Source organism: Nyctereutes procyonoides, unplaced genomic scaffold (genome assembly GCF_905146905.1).
Source record: "Nyctereutes procyonoides isolate TBG_1078 unplaced genomic scaffold, NYPRO_anot_genome, whole genome shotgun sequence".
In the NCBI taxonomy this organism is placed as follows: domain Eukaryota; kingdom Metazoa; phylum Chordata; class Mammalia; order Carnivora; family Canidae; genus Nyctereutes; species Nyctereutes procyonoides.
In genome coordinates, this window is record NW_026575131.1 from 17,823,804 (window position 1) to 17,841,913 (window position 18,110).

The 18,110-nt window shown below is 36.7% G+C and overlaps 1 protein-coding gene across 1 annotated transcript in view; it reads left to right on the forward strand.

The window, feature by feature from the left end:
* The window catches only part of CNTN3 (contactin 3), a 247,363-nt gene that overhangs the window by 33,440 nt on the left and 195,813 nt on the right, over window positions 1-18,110 (forward strand). Inside the window, exon 3 of the mRNA XM_055343752.1 lies at window positions 3,873-4,048. Coding sequence (XP_055199727.1) covers window positions 3,873-4,048 — 176 coding nt within the window. The remainder of the gene's footprint in view (window positions 1-3,872; window positions 4,049-18,110) is intronic.

Genomic DNA, 18,110 nt, shown 5'->3' on the forward strand with positions numbered 1-18,110 from the left:
ATGATGATTATACAAAGGTGCTTAATCTTATGACATTTACCACTGAGCTAAAGCTACAAGGTTAGTCTGTTTCTAGAGCACAATGTAAATGTTATAGTATTGAAATGCTGGTGTATGCAGCCCCAAGAGCCATGGGGCTGTCTTCTTTTGTTCCAGATCACTGCATTAAGCCTTTTGGAATGAAATTTGGGTATGCAAATGTTACTTTTATGAATTTTTAAACAATTTTGTCATTTCAAGAAGATTTCATTCCGAAACTTTATAGAGTCTCTCATGAACTTCACATTTTATTCCTAAAAGTGGACATCTGCACCTTTTATAAAAAATTGTAAATGTGCAAAAACTAAAGATAGTATCTACCTCTAAAAGCTTCCCAAATTCATGACCTAAATGTGCCATTCACCTGTCACACTTTATTACTACGTGTTCATGAACTCTGAACAGTTGATTACAATTCACTGCAAAGAAAATTAATCTAATTTGTAGATTTATTGGACACATATTTGTAAAAGGAGTATGTGTGTATGCCTTCAGGTTTTCCGCATGTTTCTTGTACAAAGAAAACCTGAGAAATATCTGGAAATCAGGCCCAAATAATGAATATTTTGCTTTGGGAACTTAAGTACACTATTTTCTCAGGATATGATAATTTTTGGAATTTCAGGCCCAAAGGTTCCTCACACATTCCAGAGTTTAAATAAATACAGCCGTTTTAAATCCACATACTTTCAAAAAGGGAAAAAACAATTAATGTTTAATAAGATATTGAGAAATTTTATACCACCTGGGGATGAGGTCCATTTAATGATGAATAGTGTTAATAAGAAGAGAATTCTATCACTTTGTTAAAATTAGCATTCTTTCAGGTATGTCATGTATATCTTAGCTCTGAAGAGTTAGCTAAAGCAAGGGTGCTCTTTTGCTATAGTAGAAACATATTTTAAAAGAGAGTAGATTTTGCCTTTTCACATAATGAAATAATCTAGGGAGTCAGTCTATGATGAAGATTGAGCTAAAGGAAGTAAGAAACAGTTATGCATAAAAGATGTTTCCCATTTTAGTTGTTTAGTCAAAGCTTTGGGATGATATCTTTTAGATCTTAGACACTTAACTGAAATAAAGTATTTTCCACATACTTTTTGATCTCTTAAATCTTCCCAGCTATTAAATAGGCTAGAAGAAGTGCCTCTCCATATGTTTATTTATCTTTACAATTTTCCACATAGCCACTGTACCTTTATTATTCATCAGCTAAACACAAAAGCAGAATTTTCAAATGAAGCCATCAGACATACTTAGTTAGGTCATAAGCAGTCTAACTCTAGAACTAAAATCCCTTTTCTCCCATACAAACTGTATTTTGTAGATGACAAAAACACAAGTACCCTTTGCCATGAGAGTCTTCAGTTTAAAAATATGTGAAATTATCTATGTCTTTTCCGGTTTGAGTTTAGAGAAGTTTTTCCCACTGCAAGCATTAAATTAAAAGTTGTCAGAAACTGACAAATATTTACAGCTTAAAAATTCAGTGCACCCACTTGTGATTTACTGTTGTTTTATTCTGTGAAAGTCAAGCTCAGCATGTTTAGGACTATGTTTTCCATATGTAGTTTGTGTACATATTTGTATCTGCCTGAGAATTCATTGAAATGTGGAACTAAACTTATACATTTGTTCATTTCCTATGGCTTCTGTCATGAAAACTTTATTATATATTATTCAGATATAGAAAATGATATATAATCTACTGCAATGATAAACATCCATATAACCACTACTCAAGAAATAAAACCAAAAGCCTAAATTTCCTAGTATTTGCTCCCTGAACGTACTTCACTTTCTCTCCATGAGAGCTTTAAAATACCTTAAAGTGGAGGTTTATCATTTTCATGCTTTAAAATATGTTTCATGCATTATTAATATTATTTTATATGTTTTGAAACTTTATATAAATGGGGGATGCCTGAGTGGCTCAGTGGTTGGGTGTCTGCCTTCAGCTCAGGTTGTGACCCTGGGATCCGGGATCAAGTCCCTAATCAGGTTCCCTGGAAGGAGCTTGCTTCTGCTCTGCCTATGTCTCTGCCTCTCTCTCTCTCTCTCTCTCTCTCTCTCTCTCTTTCTCTTTCTCTCTCTCAGTCTATGTCTCTCATGAGTAAATAAATAAATCTTTAAAAACAAATGTATATAAATGGTATCAAAGTGCACTTTATAAAATGTTTCACAATTGTTTATGAGACTTTAACATACTAAATTCAAACATTTCACAACTATGTATTTCATTTGACATTGCATACTTTCATTTGTGATAATGTTAACATTTCATGTCTTTATTTACTTTTAGAGCATGTCATGTTCAGGTTAAATATTTTATATATAAATACAACAACTTTTAGGTGGCACATGACATGATGAAAGAATTCTGAGCTAGATTTCAAGTGAGTACTACTACTAATCCAATACTGAATAATTTGGGGACAGTTGACATCTCATTCAGCTTTTTTATTGAAATCATCATCTATAAAATGACTACTAGATTACTCACATTCTTAAAGTTACAAAGAGTAATTGAGATGATTGTTATAATACACAAAAATTTATAGAACTGATAGCAGTTTCTTTTTGTAATAAAAAGTAAGTCTTCTAGGAGCTAGGTGGGCTCTAATTTATACAATGTATGTGTTCTTGAAATTATGGGATATTTCTGAGTTTTTACAGGCGAAGTCTACTTTGATGTGTCAAGTATACGTACTGTTTAAAAACTGTTTTTTTTTTCTGGGGACACCTTGGTGGCTCAGTTGATTAAGCGTCCAACTTCAGCTCAGGTCATGGTCTCAGGGTTCTGAGATCGAGTTCCTCATAGGCTCCACACTCAGCAGGGAGTCCACTTAAGATTCTCTTTCTTCCTCTCCTCTGCCCCTCCCCCTGTTCTTTCTCTCTCCTTCTCTCTCTCTCAAATAAATAAATCTTTTTTAAAAAACTCTGTTTTTTTCTGTTTAAAAACTCTTGTTTAAAAATTACTTCCCCCCGCCCCCATTTTTCTTTTGGCTTCCCATTGATAAATATGGCTCTGGGGGTTAGTGCTTTTACTGTTTGAGACCCCCTAGGTAGTATATAGGGTCTTTTACCACAGTGTACCATTTAGTAAATAGCATTGTGATGGCTGAGAACAGTGGAGAGTGCCTGAGGGATGGGTATTTACCCAGATAAATTGAAATGGATAGTTGAGCACTTATCCAATTAATTTATTAAATGTGCTCAGTCAGTCTGAATAAATCAAAGAAGTGTGCTCTTTTCCCCCTTCATTGGCAGCATGAGATTGGCCTGAAGTACATGAGGTAATTACCTCCACTTTCTGCTTCATCTTTGCCTATATGGACTTAGCTTAATTTGTTCATGAACAAATTATTCTCACCTCTTTTGAAAAGTGTGAAAAATATTTAACTTTTAGATGTGATTCTGTTGTGCTTTTTACTATGCTTTAAGCTTTGGCTTCTGTTAAGTTTGAGCTTCAGATATGGCACAATGGAATAATATATTTACCTCTCATTTGTAAGAGGGGTGATGATTAAAGTGGATTTTATAATGTAGGATTTATTATCTATTTATTTATATTTTAAAATATTTTGTTTATTTATCTGATACAGAGAGAAAGAGAGAGCACAAGTAGGGGGCTAGTGGCAGGCAGAGGGAGAGGAAGAAGCAGGCTGTCTGCTGAGCAGGGAGCCAAATATGGGGCTCCTCATCCCAGGACCCTGAGATCATGACCTGAGCCGAAGGCAGATACTTAAGCTACGGAGCCACACAGGTACCCCATAGGGTTTTTTAAAATATAAATATACTAAGTAGGGAAAACCTTGACATTTGTTTTGCAGATGGCAGCTGAATGGAAGCGATATTAATCTGAGTATGGAATATCGGTATAAGTTGGACGGAGGAAATCTTGTGGTTATTAACCCCAACAGAAATTGGGATACAGGAAATTATCAGTGTTTTGCAACAAATTCACTTGGAACCATTGTCAGCAGAGAAGCTAAACTCCAGTTTGCCTGTAAGTTTATGTTTACAATGTCTAGCAAGTCCAGCATTTAAAAATATTTAACTGAGTTTATGTGGTCATTCTGGATTTCAAAAGCAATACGTGGATGTTGTTAATTGAATAAATAGGTTGAGGAACAATTCAGTATGATCTTCTGGATCTCTGTGTACTGTACAAAGCAGAGCCAAAAATGCAAGTGGGTACTGTTTTTGTAAGGATTCTGTTAAGGACAGGAAGAAGAATCTCGTTAAGGATATGCTTATTGAGTAGCTACTCTATGTACTGTGTTTGAACTGGAAAGAAAATAAAAAAGATTGTCAGACAAGGTCCTTGCTCTCAGAGAGCATTGATATAAGAGAATTATATCTATCAGGTGTGAAAATGTTTTAGGAGCAAAGACAATGAAAAAGAAAAGAATGTGACATTTTGTTGACCTTCTTCTGCATCTTGCCCAGCTCACAGCAACCTTTGGGGCAACCCTCTCTGAGGCCTAGCTCTGGAAGTCAGCTTTGTACTCTGTTAATTGGACCTGGGTGAACTTGTGGCCCAACCTGAGAAAATCACTTTCTTTCTTTAGGGAATTTAGAATTGGGACCAGAGACCTCATTGAGTTTTTCTCTTTTGGACACATCTTTTGATTACTTTCTACTTTTGGTTTCTTCTTACTAGATTCTCTTCCTTTGTTACAGCGGTATATTTTGTATGAATTGCATTATCAGGATTATCTTGGTTCTGAGGTTTCTCTTCATTCTTTAGACCTCAGTGATCCTGAAATTGGAATGCATGTGTGCTTATAATGTGGCTGTGTTCTCCCTCCATGGCCACAAGCCATTAATAAATTGATGATGTGCCATTTAATGCATGGCTTATTCTGTAGGTTTCTGTTTTTATAATGACAGTGGTTGCCTCTGCTTTTGATATTCTGCGTGCTCTGTTTTTCATACTTGTTCTTTCCTTTGTTTTCCTCTGTGAACAGTGCTTTTGGTTGTCTGATTTACTTTATTTTTTAAAGATTTATTCATTATTTGACAGAGAGAGAGAGAGAGAGAGAAAGAGAGAGAACGCTCATGCACACAAGCAGGGGGAGCAGAAGGCAGAGGGAAAGGGAGAAGCAGGCTCCACTGAGCAGGGAGACTGATGCGTGGCTCCATCCTAGGACTCCGGGATCCTCACCTGAGCCAAAGGCAGATGCTTAACCGCCTGAGTCACCCAGGCTCCCCTCTGGTTCTCTGACTTAAAGCTCTATCTTCTCTGGGTCTTTTGAGGGCTAGGTATTATATTTATACTATACAAATTTAAGTTTGTCTTTAAGTTTACTGGTGTTTTGTATATACTTCTCTAGTAGCCAGAATTTTAAACCTAAATTATTTTTTCAGAGTCCTTTCATTTTAGACAAGTTCAGTTCCTGTTTTCCGCCTGACTATAAATACTTTGCTATCTTGGTGATTTCTATGGTCACTGGTTTAATTAAGTTCTTATTATGCCATTTTCATATATATGTCATTTTCTTATATATATACACACAAGGCATACATATATATGTTAGGTACTATGTATATATGCATGTGTATATGTATATAATAAGTATATGTTTAGTATTTTTCTCATGAATAATTTTATATGTGCATATTGTTTTTAACCAGAATTTTGCCAGAATCTATGAAATATCAATATTTTACCTAGTTGCAATATCAGCCACAAGACTTCTTTCCATTCTTGCATTCTAATTTTTTTAATTTCTCAATTTTTAAATATTTAACAATGAGTTCTATTTCATAGTTATCACTGTGTTTGAACCTCTTGCATTTTAAAGAATCTTTATATTGGCTTATATGTGAAAACACTTTTTGGTTGGTACAAAGGTTGGATCCCAAAACTGGCAAAGAATTCCAGTGTGATGGTCTGTTATCTTTTAGAATTAGTGTTGCTGAATACAGGTCTGGGATCAGAATCCCTTATATTTCTTGGGAGATCAACCACCAACTGCTTTTTTGTTTGTTTTTTTGTCTCACTTGTTAGTTGCATATGAGATCATTTTTTTCTTCATCCCTTTAGTTAAAAACATGCATATTTCCAGCATACAGGTAGGTTTAGCTCTCTTTTAATTTACTTTGCTTAGAACTTGAAAAATTGGTTTATTGTACTGCATATTTTATACACAGTTCAGAAAATTTTCCTTTTCTATCTTTTAGCTTTATGTGTGATTTATTTATATTTTTAAAAGGCACTGGTACTCTGTATATCAGATTTTTTTGTTCTATTTCTTGAAATACTTTTTATCTCCGGCTGTTCCTTCCTATGAATTTCTGTTCCTGATTCACTGAGGCCACATCTATTTATTTGTTCTTTTGAAGATAGAGTCAGTTTCCTAAAGTACTTTTTTTGATATACAGGATGTCTTTTTTTATGACTTTCGATGAGTGTTTTCATTTTTATGCTTAATATTTTCAATACACTCTAAAGCCAATTTTATCCAAAGCCCACCCTTACCAACAGATGATGTCAGTGGATTACCCTGGCTCTGCTTGCTTCTCTAGATGCAGAAGTCAGATTCTTCTCTCAGATCTGTAGGAGAATGTAGAATTCCTAGTTTAATTCCCTATTTTAGGAGTCTTTCATCAAATGTGCTATTCCTTTTAGACAGTGGAATTTTTCTGTTATAGATTCTTGATACTTTGTAATATCTGAAAAAGTATAATTAAAAGATTTTTTTTTCTCAGTCTATCATTCATAGAGTATGACTTTTTTGTAAATACTTCTAAAATTATATCATGTGTCTTCCAGTTTTCCCCTACTTCCTGGCCAGTACTTGATAGGCAAATGGGATAAAATTGTTAAGTCTGGGATTTTATTTACCCTACTTACAAGCTAATAAGCTGGCCTGTGTTGTGCCCAAGATTGAGAATCCGAGAAACCACCAAGGAGCCGACACCGATGCGAACACATGAGGGTTTATTTGCAAGCTCGAGCTTGGGTCCAAGTATACCTGACACAGCGGAGCAGGGACTTGGACCCGAGGCTAAGAGGAGTAGCAGCTTTATAGGGGCCAGTGGGATTGTAACATATGCAGAAAGTTGCACAGTCATGTCGGTCCACACTCCACACGTAGGTGGCCAATTGAATTACATTTTACCCTAGAGTATCCATTTGAACTGGCCTATTACTTTGGTCAGAATTGGTGTGCAGCTTTGGTGGGCACAAGGCAGGGTTACATTGTCATGAGCTGATTTCCTATAAGGGTGTGCCCAGCGGCTTGACTAGAGTGGGGCAGCGCCTTAAGCAATAAGCAGGTCATGTGGGGGTTATACAGGAAGTGGCCGGTGCAGCACAAAATGGAGTTAGTCCTGCTCTGCTTGTCCAGGGATAGGGATTTTTTTTTAATTTCCCGGGTCCCACAGCCTGTTGCTGTTTCACGGGTGCTAGCATAAGACGTGATATTCTTGGGTCAGTGACAAAGAACTTTGTTACTCAGAGCACAGCAAGCAACATGCTTTAGTTCCCCTTGCTCTCAAGTCCCATGGAGGTAATGAGAAATGACTGGGATAGCAGCTGCTCTCACAGCCGAGGATCACTGGAATAAGAGATCCCGTCTCTTTTATAGCAAGCAACAAGCAACATGCTCTTCATCTTAGAGGAAGACATCACCTTATCCCTCCAGATTGCTCTGTGTAGACACATCAGTGAGAAATGGGCCTGCATAGGAGTGACTGGACCTTTCAGTCTCCGCACACCCAGTAAAAACTTACACAGAAAAATGTCCATTGTTTGTTTGTCTGGTACTGTCTGGTGCTGTCTTTGAGTTTCTTCCTTGGGATGTGCCCTGTCAGGATACATGTGGCAAACGAGGGATAGAATATAAAGAAAACCCAGGATGAACCATTTAGTCCCTTGGGTTTTACTTGTTCTGATGCTTGAGCATGGGCTTGCTTAGCAGTCTTGTTGGACAGTGAGATCCTTTGGTTTGGTCTGGTTTTGCAGTTGGCAGGGGTGGGGATAGTTCATAAGTGTTTTCGGGAAGTTACAGGAAGGAATTTTGGGTATTCTTAGCCTAATGCCACATAAGATTGGAAAGGTAAAAAATGTATTTTTAAATACATATGGTTAAGAGATAGGTTTCTGGTAAAGAAACCAAAGACAGTGGCAAAAGTAGTGGGGGATATTTTACTATATCAGAGGTTTCAAATCACCAGGGGTAAGAGAGCACTGCTTTAACTTGGCAGCTTTGAAGGGATGTGATATATTAACTAAAGAAAGAATTAGGATCAAGAGTCTTGTATTAGTAAAAGATGCTCATGACTTCAGGAGAATTTTGATTGTCTTTGTTGCATGCAAATGGATGGTAAGCTGTTGTCAGGGAAAAATGTTCTAATTGTTTACTAGCTGTCTCCTCTCTTGATTATGTTTGCATGCTTAGTAATACTTTTTTGTTTCTGTTAGTCATGGGGAAAATATATAAAATGTGCTTCATGGATAAATAAGTAAACAAAAGTAAATGGACCCCTTTAACGCTGGTGAAAAAACAAGGAAATTTTACCTTAATTTTCAAATTGCTTGAAAACAGTGTTTGTAAAAAAAATCAAAGTGGAAAGCCCATTCATAATTTAAGAAGTCTCCATTTTGTAGCGATTCTCAACCACTTCTAGTAGATTATTTGTGGAACAGTTAGGAAACCTATGGAAAAGAGAAATATGTAGTGATTCAGTGTTTGAGTTCTAGGCTTTCTCAATTATTTGCTGTTCTGTTACATTGTATAATTTTGATACTTTCTTAATATATTTGAAAATGTTTTTCCAAATTCTTAATTCCAATCGCAGCGGGTTAGGATGGCACCTCCAAACTCCCCAAATAATCTTTCTTTGCTTTGTTAATAATCAGTTTTATTTGTCTTATTCCTGCATTTCTTACAATTCTTTATTAAAATGTTTTTATTTTGGCCGTTTTGTGGTGCAGTGTATTTTTAATCATGAATTATATTACCCATACAAGTGGAATGGAAAAACTGTGAAGAATGTCTGTGTAGCTACCATGTAAGATTTAAAGCATTTGAAGTACAATTAAACCTACCTGCTAGCTCCCCCACCTGACATTTCCTTCCTTCGCTTCCCCTCTCAATAGGTATTCACTGTTCTGAATTAAAAGTGTTTTTTTATTCTTTGAATACACATATGTGTATTTCTAAACCACATGTTAAATTGTTTTTACCTTTTTAATCTTATTTTCATTTTATTTTTAAAAATATTTTATTTATTCATGAGAGACACACACAGAGGAGAGAGAGAGAGAGAGAGAGAGAGAGAGAGAGAGAGAGAGGCAGAGACACAGACAGAGGGAGAAACAGGCCCCATGCAGGAAGCATGATGCGGGACTCGATTCCGGGTCTCCAGGATCACACCCTGGGCTGCGGGTGGCACTAAACCGCTGAGCCAACCAGGCTGCCCCCTATTTAATCTTTTAAACTTTTATACAGGGATCCCTGGGTGGCGCAGCGGTTTGGCACCTGCCTTTGGCCCAGGGCGCGATCCTGGAGACCTGGGATCGAGTCCCACGTCGGGCTCCCGGGGCATGGAGCCTGCTTCTCCCTCTGCCTGTGTCTCTGCCTCTCTCTCTCTCTCTCCGTGACTATCATAAATAAATAAATAAACTTTTATACAATGGTATCATACAGCATACATGCATTTTATAACATTTTTGTTTCCTCAACATTATGTTTATGAGTATCTGTTCGTCTACATCCATGCTAATGCTTGTTATTGTTCGTTTTTTTAATTTGTGCCTGTCTGGTGAACATAAAATTGTATTTCACTATGGCTTTATTTTCATTTTTGTGATGACAATGATGTTCAGCTCCTTTTTGATGTTTGGTGATCATTTATATTTCTGTGATCTTGATTTTTTTTTTTAACTATATGATAGTCTCTCTCTCTCTTTTTTTTTTTAGGAGTTTTTTATACACTGAATTAATCATCATCTTTTTAGTGGCTAATTTTTTTCCCCCTTCATGCTGTCAAATGATGAACAAGTGTTCTTAATTTTGAATTAAAGTATCAATCTTTTTCTTTATAGCTTATGTTCTGTTTTTTAAAAGATTTTATTTGTTTATTCATAAAAGACGAGAGAGAGAGAGAGAGAGAGAGAGAGGCAGGACACAGGCAGAGGGAGAAGCAGGCTCCACGCAGGGAGCCTGATGTGGGACTTGATCCTGGGATTCCGAGATCATGCCCTGGGCCGACAGCAGGCACTAAACCACTGAGCCACCCAGGAGTCCCATATAGCTTATTTTCTCTTATGAGTTTAACATTTTTTTCTCCCTTATCCTGAAGCAGTAATGACATTCTCCTAAATGTACTTATAAAAGTTTTATGTTATGCTCTTTATATTTAAGTCTTTAATTGTCTGGAATTGATTTTGTATATCATGTAAGGTAGAAGTACTCATCTGTTTTATTCCAATATGGATGTTAACTTTAGCAGCCCCATTGATCGAAGAGTCTGTTCTTAACCAACCTGAATATATCGTATGGTCATTGTCTCTGGTTTCTTTGGATGTGTTTGGAGAATTATAATATCTGTAAATAATGAGAGTTTTTGTTTCCTTATCAAGCCTTATATCTTTTTATATGACTGCATGTTCTCTAGCCTAATACAGTGTTAAATACTTTGATGGTAGATACTCCTATTTTTCAGATTTTATTTTTTTTTATTTATTTTTTTTAAATTTTATTTATTTACGATAGTCATACAGAGAGAGAGAGAGAGAGAGAGAGAGAGAGAGGCAGAGACACAGGCAGAGGGAGAAGCAGGCTCCATGCACCAGGAGCCCGACATGGGATTCGATCCCGGGTCTCCAGGATCGCGCCCTGGGCCAAAGGCAGGCGCCAAACCGCTGCGCCACCCAGGGATCCCTATTTTTCAGATTTTAAAGAAGATGAACTAAGTAACACTTCACCATTTGATATATGTCCTGTAGATTTTGTAAATACTCTTTATCATGTTAAGGCAGATCCTCTCTAGGTTAGTTTTTATCATGAATGGTTTATCCTTTTAAGTGCTTTTCCTACTTTTACTGGGATATTCGTGCTGTTTTCTTTAAATGGTTACTGTAGTAAACAATTTTTAATTATTAACCAACCTCTTATTCCTGGGTTAGTTTCACCTTGGCTTTTATGTATGTTTTTAAAATAAATGGATATTAGCTGTTTGCCAATATTTTATTTTGCATTTTTGCATATGTATTCATGGGGGAGATTTTATTTTCTCTTATACTATCCTTTCCTTGGCTTTAGTGTCAAAGTTATTTTCACCTCTAAAAGGAAGCTGAAGAGTATTTATTATTTTTATATTACCTAGAAAAATTTGAGAAATAGTAGAATTATCTATTCTTTGAATAAGAAGTAGAACTTATGAATAAAACCACCTGGGCTTGGATTTTTCACTGAGAAAAATGTTTTAACTATTGATTGAATCTTTTGAATAGTTGTAGAAGTAATCATACGGTCTTTTTCTTTATGCAAAGTTAGGGTTTTTTTCTAAGAATTGCATCCTTTGTTTTATGGTTTCTAAAGCATTGCCAAAAAGTCGTTTTAAAACATTTCCTTTTATTATCATCTTATCTTTGTTTCATCTATATGTACATTCCCAGTTTCATTCTAAGTATTATTTTAATACCCTTTTTAATCAAACTTTTCAGAACTTGGCATTACTGTTCACTTTTGGGTCATTATATTTCATTCGTTTTATTGTTCTTTCCAACTTCTTAGATTATTTTATTGTTCTTTTTTTAATCACTTAAGTTATAAGGCTACTTTCCTCCCATTCTTCTCTTTTAACACAAATATGTGTGGCTATAAATTTTCTTGAAATCATAGTTTTAACTGTAAACCAGGGTTTTGACATATAGCATACTTATTATGGCTCAGTTCTATATGTGTTATAATGTCATTATGATTTTCTCTTGGATCCCTGAATTATCAGATACATGTTTTTGAATTTCCAAACATAGTGGCACTTTTTCTTTCTTTTTAAAAAAATATTTTATTTATTTATTCATGAGAGACAGAGACAGAGAGAGAGAGAAAGAGAGACAGGAGAGGCACAGAGACACAGGCAGAGGGAGAAGCAGGCTCCACGCAGGGAGCCCGATGTGGGACTCAGTCCTGGGGCTCCAGGATCAGGCCCTGGGCTGAAGGCGACGCTAAACCGCTGAGCCACCCGGGCTGCCCAGTGGTGTTTTTTTCTAGTCATCTTTTGTCTGATTTCTATTTTTTTCTTTAAAGATTTTATTTATTTGAAAGAAAGCACATGCATGGGAGAGAGAAGTGTGGGAAGAGGATGGGCAGAGGGAGAAGCAGACTTTCCAGTGAGCTGGGCCCTGGATCCTGGGATCATGAGCTGAGCTGAAGGCAGATGCTTAACCAACTGAGCCACCCAAGTACCTCTTTTTACTGATTTCTAACCTTTGCCCCACTGTTCAAAACAGTGTTCTCCATGTATATTGGAATTATATATCTCGTTACTGATGCTTTATCTAATCAATCAGTTTCATAAAGTGATAGATTTCTGCCTATCCTTGTATTTCTGTATTTTTCTTTGTGTATTTAGTGAATCATTAATGAATAAAAATTTATAATAGTAATATTTTGGTTAACATGAGGTGACCAACTATCCCTAATAAATTGCTTGCCTTAGAATTTAAGTGTTAATATATTAATCTTGCTCTATTAATATATTCTGATTTTTTGTGTGTGTTCTTCCTCTTTGTTTGGACTGACTGAGAATCTCCCCCCATCTTAGAAAGATTGAAAGTTGTACACCTTATTTATTTTCTTCTAGTAATTACCTTAGAAATTTCAGTATGCATGTTTAACAAAGTCTAAAGTTAATCAGTATCTCTGACATTAGAGGACTTTGAAGGTTTTTTTTTTTTTTTTTTTTTTAAGATTCTATTTATTTATTTATTCATGAGAGTCACAGAGAGTGAGAGAGGCAGAGGGAGAAGCAGGCTCCATGCAGGAAGCCCGACGTGGGACTCGATCCTGGGTCTCCAGGATCCGGCCCTGGGCTGAAGGCGGCGCTAAACTGCTGAGCCACCCGGGCTGCCCTGACTTTGAAGTATTTTAAACTATATTGCTCTTCTCCAGAGTACTGTACTAGTGTTATCAAATATTTTTGTTGAAATTCTTACTGCCATGAATTAGACATTACTGATCCTGTTCCTTTTATTTTCTAGTTTTTCTTTTATTTCAGAACTAAATAATGTAAGCATGTATAAACTTCTACATAGTTTCTTGTTTGCTTTTTTAAAAGATTTTATTTATTTATTCATGAAAGACACAGAGGAAGAGGCGGAGACATAGGCAGAGGGAGAAGCAGGTTCCCTGTGGGGAGCCTGATTCAGAACTCGATCCCAGGACCCCAGGATCACACCCTCAGCCAAAAAAATGTCCAACCACTGAGCCACCCAGGTGCCCCTCTTGTTTTTTTTTTATGTTTTTTTTTGTTTGTTTGTTTTATGAGGAAAATGTCAAGCTTCTGCCCATATCCTGTTGATTTATCCTTTCTGAGAGGAAACTACTTTCAACTCTTTGGTTCTTATATAACCCATTTTTAAAATACATAATTTACTTATGTTGCTACTTCTTGATTTTTTAGTTTTAAGCATTACTTGATGGTAACTGATGCTAGAACACTCTCATACCACCACCTTGCCACCACAGCAAAGTGAGGTTGCCTTTTTATGAAGTTTATGAAATACAGCATTTTTAAAGTCGTCACTTTTACAAAAAAAGCACAAAATTAAAAAAAAAAACAGGGAAATCTACATTTTATTCCACTTACTGTACTCTGACTGGATAGAGTTTCATATGAGCACAAATCAGTCAGTTTTCAAGTCGCCCTCATTCAAATCTTCACAATGAATAAATATTTCACCTGCCTTTTTTTGAAACTAGGGGGCTGGGAAGAAGCTAATTTCCAATTGATTAATTTTTGAATATGCAGTAACTTAGGGCATATTATTGTAGGATTTTACTGGATCAAAATTTGAATTCAGTACCCAGTGATGACTTTATAAATGATATTCAGAGCTAAGTTTTGTAAGAAATATAATAGCTAGTTATTTTTCCTTTGTGCCTAATTTTTCTTTTCCCAGAAATTAGTAATCTTTTTTTTTCTTTAATTTCTTGATTTTCTATGGTTTTATACTCTGTCATCTAAAATTTTGCTAGCTTCTCAATGTCCTCTCAGATATTGAAATGCATCAAATATCCTGTCAGTTATATCTTCTTGAAATCTGTTCTGGAGATCTTTCCTTTGACTAGTTCTACTGAGTTTTTAATACATGCTGTCTTATGTTTGCAATTTAAGAGACTATTCACATTTTAAATTTTCTCTTTATGTCTTTTTCTAGTTTAATAGTTGTAACATCTTTTCATGTATATATGAAGCTGTATGTGTGATGGGTTTTTTTTTTTAAGATTTATTTATTCATGAGAGACAGGGAGAGAGACAGAGACATAGGCAGAGAGAGAAGCAGGCTCCATGCAGGGACCTTGATATGGGACTCGATCCCAGTTCTCGGTTCTCCAGGATCACGCCCTGGGCTGAAGGCAGATGCCTAACCACTGAGCCACCCAGGCGTCCCATGAGTGATGGTTTTCTTCCTTTATATTTTCTTCCCCTGTACAAAGTGTTTTTTCCAAGTAGCTTCAATCCTGTTTTATGCTGGTTGGTTTCAATCTTTCTTATAAGAATTTTTTTGTATACATCTGGTAACTTTTGGTTGTTTTGCACAGACCTAACAGTGTGGGGAACTCATCCCTGACAGAAATCTTCAGTTTCATGGTGGACCTTGTCATTGTGAGGTTAATGATACTGATGCTCATTTCATCAGAAACCTCTTGCTAGCAGGGCTTTTAGTTCTTCCCTTTGGGGTAATTCAGATTTCCTAGAGGGAGGAAAAAAAAAAAAACAGTCTTCTCCCTGGATGGCAATAGCTACCACTAGTGAGGGAAAAGGCCTAAATGATTTCAGTATTCAGGGCGCATATATTTATTTACTACACCTGTTTCCTCACAGTGCATGTCACAAGATCTGCTGAGTAATGTCTAGTCAAGACATCCTGCGTTTTACTCCCTTCAGACGTAAGCTTCTTCTTTGATGTGGAATGGAACTCTGTTGGTCGTAGAGGGGAAGACAGGTGATCTGGGCATCTGCTGCTTAAAATTCTTACTTTACCACCTTCTCCACCTTCATTTCCTCTTTAAGATGTGCCTGCTATCTCCATTCTTAAGCATTTTGAGATTTGTGCCCACAAATCTGCCCACTTCTAGGCTTTTCTTGCTATGAGCCTAAAAGTCCTCTTTCTTCATGATGCGAAACTGGTTAACCATCCCTTCTGTCTTTTGGGTTCTATAGTCGATATTGCACTTTGCTGTTCTCTTTTCCTGTCTTTGAGTTTTGCCTTCCAAAAATACCTCTACACTGCAAGAAGATCCTAGTTTGGGGACTATCTCAGAGGAAGAGAGGAATTAAATATGTATGTGTTTTTTTGTAGAAGCCTTATTATTTCACGCAATCAGTGTTTTTTTCAGATGTACTCACATGTTTACCATGTCATTTTTGCACCCTCTCTCTTGTATCTGGGCTCATTTTCCTTCTTTGAAATCTGTATCTTTGAGAAATCTGTTTAGTATGTTTCTGTTGGTGGTCAGTACTATTTTGTTTTCTCTTTTCCCATTGGTCTAAAAGTGTGTCTGTATGCCCTTGTTCTTCAGAATAGAATTTCACTGCAAAATGTACTGCTACAGACCCTCTGAGATTGGAGCTGGATTACATGGGTTCAAATCCCACCCCCACCACTTACCAGCTATGTGACTTCGGACAAACACTGAGGCTCTTGGTGTTTACAGTTCTTCATCCATAGAGCAAAGATGAGCAGTGGAACTTATTTCATCAGGTGTGAGGTTACAGGAGCTAAAGTATGTCAAGCACCCAGAGCAGTGCCTAGCATAAAATTCATGCTATACAAGGATCAGCCGTTACCATTTTTATACAGTTCTATGATATGATTCCTGAATCTTGGGATACATGTCTCATGGCAATTGAAAATTTTTCAGCGGATATCTTCCAGTTTCATTTATCCCCGTGGCAACTCTACTCCTTCTGGTTTCCTTTTGAGTATATCTTGAAAGTTCTCACTCTCTCCTGCATATCTGCTAACTTGCTTGTCTCCACATCTCTCTGCAGTGCTGAGTTACTTACTTAGTTTTAGCCTACACATCACTAATTAATCTCTGCCTCATTTACTATTAAACTCTCTGAGTTTTTAATTCTAGTATTTTCCCTGTCTAGACATTTTATTAGGTTCTTTTTTTCTATGTTCCTGTTCTCTATTCAGAGCATCTTATGTTCCTTATGGTTTGACATGCAACCCCATTTTTCTTTATTATTTTAATTGTTAGAAGTCTTAAGTATTTAGATATTCTTTCATACTGTTTTATTAGCTCAGGATATTGCCAGTGTTAACCTGTGATTTGCTGGTTGTTGGGAATATAAAAATATTCCCATGTTTATATTTTTGGATGTGAATGTGATCTTTAAAAAATAAATATTTATTTACTTATTTATTTGAGAGAGAGAGCACATGTGCACAAGTGCAGTGGCCAACGGGGGGGTTGGGGGGGAGTACAGAGGGAGGAGGAGAAGTAGACTTCCCACTGAGCAGGGAGCCTGACACAGGGCTGGATCACACCTGAGCCAAAGGCACCTGCTTAACTAACTGAGTCACCCAGGTGCTCTGCGATGTGAATATGACCTTTAGCAGAATTTCTACTTACCCAGGCCAACATGAGACTCTCTTTAGCCTTGGTTTAAGAAGGTTTTATTGCTTTTGCCAGGAACCTCAGGGATATAACCAACTTGGGAACAATTTTATTTTAATATATTGGTTCTGTCTAGACCAACACAGTCAATTTTCACTATTTATGGTAGTTGTGTTCTATAAAGTCACTGTTAACACTGAATTAATGAATATTGAACCATTGCTCTTTGGGGGAATACAGGGTTAGGTTCCTGCAAGCCTCTGATCTTAACATTATCATCAACCAATCAATATATAACCTTGTTTTATGTATGTTTCTGTTTAAAGGAATCTTATATAATGTATATTGTTGATTTATTAACATTAAACTCCTGGTCAAGAACTCTATTACTCATGCTTGAACAAAGCTTTTCTAACAAACATTTTTTCCATAAGGCACAACAGTTTCCTTATGTATAAGAATACGAGATAGATTTCAGTACTATGCTTGGCGTCCATCTGATTCAGTGAGGTCAGCAGAAGGGACACAAATGCCAAAATCGTGGCACAAAATATACAGGAAAAAAAAAAGATGCTTGTTTACAGTATGAAAGCTGAAACAAGAGGCATTGCTTTTCAGCCTCACCTGGGAATGTGCACATGGTGTGACTCAAATTTTTCACCACTTCATGCATGTCTTCAAATGACTGCAGAAGTGCCACAAATACTGATTTGGAGTTTACAAAAAATTCTGAGGGAGTAGATCAATTTACAAATATGAAACTCACAAATAATGAAACTCAAATAGTGAGGGTCAACTATATGTTTAGTGCATATGAAATCCCAAACAGTGTGAAGTGTAGGTCCCACATCATCATGAATTCTTCATTGAAGTATCTGTGCCCTGCAAACCCCTCACCTGTACCCTAGCCTCACCTAAGGAGAGAGAGAAGGATAAGTTAACTATCTCGTTCTTTCCATGAGTCCACAAATCAGTTTAGCCATGAGTGCAGCCTTGCGGGTATGCAGCTGTGTGCAGAAGGGCTTATTTCCAAATGGTCACTTCCTAGGCCCAAAACCTTATTTCCTGTTTCCACATGGAGAGTTCAGCCTCAGCTCCCAGATTGCCAAGCCTAATGCTCTCGCTGGCCGCATCCTTATTCCACTGTCCTGGCAACCCCAGCATAAGCTGTAGAATTAATTGCTCTGCTTTGCAGTTTACTTTTTTGCCCAGCTCAGCATTCAACTTAATTTTTGTTGTGTTTTAACCAACACTGCA